A 4,163-nucleotide genomic window follows, 5' to 3' on the forward strand; every position below is an offset into this window, starting at 1 on the left:
TACTTGACCCAGTGTTTAAATTTCCGTTGATCAAGCTAGCTAGTTTGAATTATGCCTAGATAAAAACCGTAGTTAAAACTCCCAAGTTAAAGCGTGGCAGCAGCCAACCCCCCTGTTCACTACTCACACACTCGACACACCAACTTCTCTGTGGGATCGACCCCGAACTTGCCGCTTTACTGTTAAAGTAGTTCGAAATCGGGAGTTATAAATATTATCTTTGGCGCGTTTCGGTTCGAGCATTGATTCGATTAAGTGGCAACGACAATTTGCTAACTGGTCCAACCGATTCAGTTATCCTCTATATAACTTGATCCAATCTTAATCCGCGGGTTTCCGAGCCCGCCAAAATGGCGCCGTTGCCGGGGAAGCATGGTGTTACTTTATGTTTGTGTGTAGTGCATAGGAGTAAATAGTTTATTTCTTTCTTTTCTTATTTGTTTTTCCTGCTGTTGATGAGAAGGTACCACCAAGGCGATTACTGGAATCATCCTTTGATATATAGAAGAACTAACAATCGTTGGAGAGTCCAGGAAGCCGGCGTAGTTACCACTGGTTACAGAGCAGCTTTAGAGGCAGTAGCAGCAGCTGAGCAAAACCCACTACCACCACCACCAAAGCAAACAGAAGCAGAGATGGTCGCTGTCATCGACGACTCGGGAATCGGCTCTTTGCACGCTCATGATGAGAAGGAGCCCACACATGCCATTGCCGCCACTCCTGGGATGCGGACCATCGCTATCAAATCAGGAGTGCTGGCCGTCTTGACCCACTTCTACGGTCTCTCGAAGGAATGTCCGTACGCCTTTCTGGAGGAGTTCTGCCGATACTGCGATATTCAGCCCGTCCCGGCTGGATCCACGTCTGAAGATTACAGGCTCAAGGCTATCCCCTTCGTTTTGAAAGGGGACGCAGGAGTATGGCTGTCAAGGCTACCAGATGGATCCATCAGGACTTGGGCGGAATTCCGCATGATATTACTCGACCGTTTCTTCCCAGCATCAAAGACAAGTGCCCTGAAAAGGGAGATTACAGAGTCCAGACAAGAGTACGACGAGCCCCTCAGCCAGTACTGGGACAGATTTCAAGGGCTGCTTCAAGCATGCCCCAACCACAAGCTGGGAGAAAAGGAGATCTACTCGATCTTCTACGGCTGACTCACGGTGGACAGCAAGAACGACCTCAACCTCGCAGCTCAAGGAGATTTCTCAAAAACCCCTTTTAGCCAAGCTTAGAGTATTCTGGAGAGGCTGATCTAGGCCAAGCGGTCGTATGAGACAACCCGAGGGCAGTACAGACGAGGGGCAGTGCACGCAGCAGAGGCGCGCAATGAGGAAAAGCTAGAAGCTCGATTTGAGCAAATGGAGAAAAGGCTGCTGGAGGCAGTGGAGAAAGCCAGACCACCACCACCAACTGCACCCAAAGAAACGCAGTATATGGCGCAACCACCGCCGCCAGAGGAACATCATTACTACTACTGCGAGTTTCCCCCTGAGGTTGAGCAAGTGAATGCCGCAGGCCACTGGAATGCAAATGGCAGCTGGATCCAGGGGAAGCAGAGAGATGCTCCATGGAGGGATCACCCAAACTTCAGATGGACCGATCAAAATCAGAACCAACCACAACTACCCCCTCCACAGCAGACGCACTCTTCTGACGGGCAGTCCAACTGGCCGTCCCGAATCATGGATAGACCAAACACTGGAGGAAACAGAGTGCAAGGGGGTCAGGCAGGTTGGTCAAGTGCCCCTCAAGGGAACTGGTCTAGCGGAGGACAATCCAATTGGTCAAGCCGACAAAAGGAAGGAGACTGGAGAGGATACCAACACCAAATCCTCCAGTATAGCAACCAGGGAAGGCAGTCAAGTAACCAAGTGGTGAGTTATGTTCCACAGTACTTCCAAGGGAACCAACAAAACCACCAGTTCCAGAGCCAACCAGAGCAGTATGGATCGTCCGGTTTCTATCAGCAAGGTCATGGAGGAGGCCGATTTAATCAGAGAAATAACAGGCAGCAAAATGAATATCCAGGGGATATGACGATTCCACATCAACCCAATGATGCGGTGCGTGAAATACAGAAAACCCAGAGGGAACATAGGGCTGCATTACAGATGCTTACCAAGCAGTTATCTCAAGTCGCCATATCGCTGGGCGAGCTGAGAGGTAATGAAGGAAAGATTCCGGCTACAGTGCAACCACTAGCAGGGCGGGAAAACGTCAACACAGTGTCCCTGAAATCAGAAGGAGTTTATCAAAGCTCAACTACAAGTTTTCCGACACCCAGGATCAGTCATAATGCAAACTCTAAATCCGCCTCTGATCAAGTCACAGCGGAGGAAGAATCTTACATCCGAAAACAGGTTGCTGAAAAGAGAAGGAGGATCGAAGCAGAAGAAGTGACCAATATGGTCCGACCTGGTGATCTTCCCCCCAAGAGAACTGACCCAGGGGTATTTACGCTCTCAATCTCCGTCAGAAACGTCCAAATAGAGCACGCAATGTGCGACCTAGGGGCCTCCATTAATATTATGCCATACTCTATATTCAAGAAGCTGGGGAATGCCAAGCTCGTCGAAACTAATATCGAAATACAGTTAGCAGACGGATCTTGCATTTACCCCGAGGGAGTTCTGGAAGATGAGGTCGTCAAGGTAAACAGATTCATGTATCCTGCGGATTTCTTTGTTATAAAGATGACGGAACCAGGAGTGGAGGAGTCTATTGGAATCCTCTTGGGGAGACCTTTCTTATCCACCGCCAACACGGTCATTGACGTTCGCCAGGGAATAATTAATTTGGAGTTTAAAGGAGAGCGGTTTACAGTCGAAATTAATAAAGCTGCAAAACGGTTGTAGGACAGAGAAAGCATACAAACTGTAGACGCCATTGGCCCTCGGAGACAGAAGCATCCGATGGAGGAGTCCTTCAAGGAGCCACCATCTGTCTCCACTAAGAGTAAACTGATCAGGAGAGAGGCAGAAGATTGGCTTGAAGCGACAATGACTGGAGCAAGGGATGATCAAGCCGTTGGGGGCGCAATTATGGAATTTTGCCAGCCATCGCGACCCACCGAGGCAGGAGAGGGTACCCAACCGAGAAGGGTCGAAAAACCTCCAGACCGAACCGCCCCACTAAAAGAAATGTTGAAAAGGGATCTCTCGCTTACAAAGCAACTACTCCCCCAACATCACTCCCAGCTGAAGTTCAACTTGGTCGGACCTTCGCGCAGTCACGGCAAAACTTCCATACCCCATTGACCAAGAGGAGGTCAGAGCATCGTTAAGACGCGCTGGAGCCCATAGAAGACTCATAAAGGATTTCGCCGAAAGAGCACAGGTCCTGACGAAGTCACCCCGGAGCAACGTTAAATATCCCGATGTCTGCGAGACCGCGTTCCCGTTTCTAAGAGATCGATTCAGGAGTTATTCTATGATACGCGGTCCTGACTGGAATCACTCTTTTGAAGTGATGTGTGAAGCTGGTGACCATGCAATCAGAGCAGTACTGAGTCAGAGAATCCGATGGAAGAGTCGTGTGGTCCTCTACGCGTCAAAAACATTGGGTCAGGTGCGAAACTATGATGCGACCAAAAAAGAAATGCTGGCAGTAGTTTTTGCATTTGAGAAGTTCAGACATCACCTTCTTGGTTTGAAGGTGCTGGTGTATACTAACTGTGCGGCCATCAAGTACCTACCGTCAAGGGAGAAGTCAAACCCGCAATTGATCAGATGGTTACTCTTCCTACAGGAATTTGAGTGGGAGGCAGTTGATAGGAACAAATGTGAAAATACAGAGGCGAATCACCAGCGCCGAGCTCTGCAGGAAGAAAGAAAGGGGGGCCTTTCAGACAGAATCCCTGAAAAGCACTTGTATTTGATCAAGTCCAAGTCTGAGAAACAGTGGGTCTACCAAAAAGGGAGGACTGATCAAGGAAGACAGAACAGCTGGGAACGACTTGAATCCAAGAAGGCAAGGCTCGCAAATAGCAACGAATTGAAGGAAGAAGGGTTACCTGAAAAGGACAAAAGGGAGGCGTTTGTAGTGGACTACATGTCACTACCAACGCCCAGCTCGCGCCAGTAAAGAGGTAAAAGGAGTGATCGAGTATTCATGGATAGTCTGCTTGATCAATCGATAATGTCTAAATTTCTTAATCTGAT

The 4,163-nt window shown here is 48.9% G+C and overlaps 1 protein-coding gene across 1 annotated transcript; it reads left to right on the forward strand.

Moving 5' to 3' along the window:
- Positions 1–1,685: 1,685 nt before the first annotated feature.
- LOC121808844 lies at positions 1,686–2,858 on the forward strand. Its single transcript, XM_042209415.1, has one exon. The coding sequence runs from the start codon at positions 1,686–1,688 to the stop codon at positions 2,856–2,858; it is 1,173 nt and encodes a 390-aa protein (XP_042065349.1).
- Positions 2,859–4,163: the final 1,305 nt, after the last annotated feature.

Source organism: Salvia splendens, chromosome 6 (genome assembly GCF_004379255.2).
Source record: "Salvia splendens isolate huo1 chromosome 6, SspV2, whole genome shotgun sequence".
Lineage (NCBI taxonomy): Eukaryota > Viridiplantae > Streptophyta > Magnoliopsida > Lamiales > Lamiaceae > Salvia > Salvia splendens.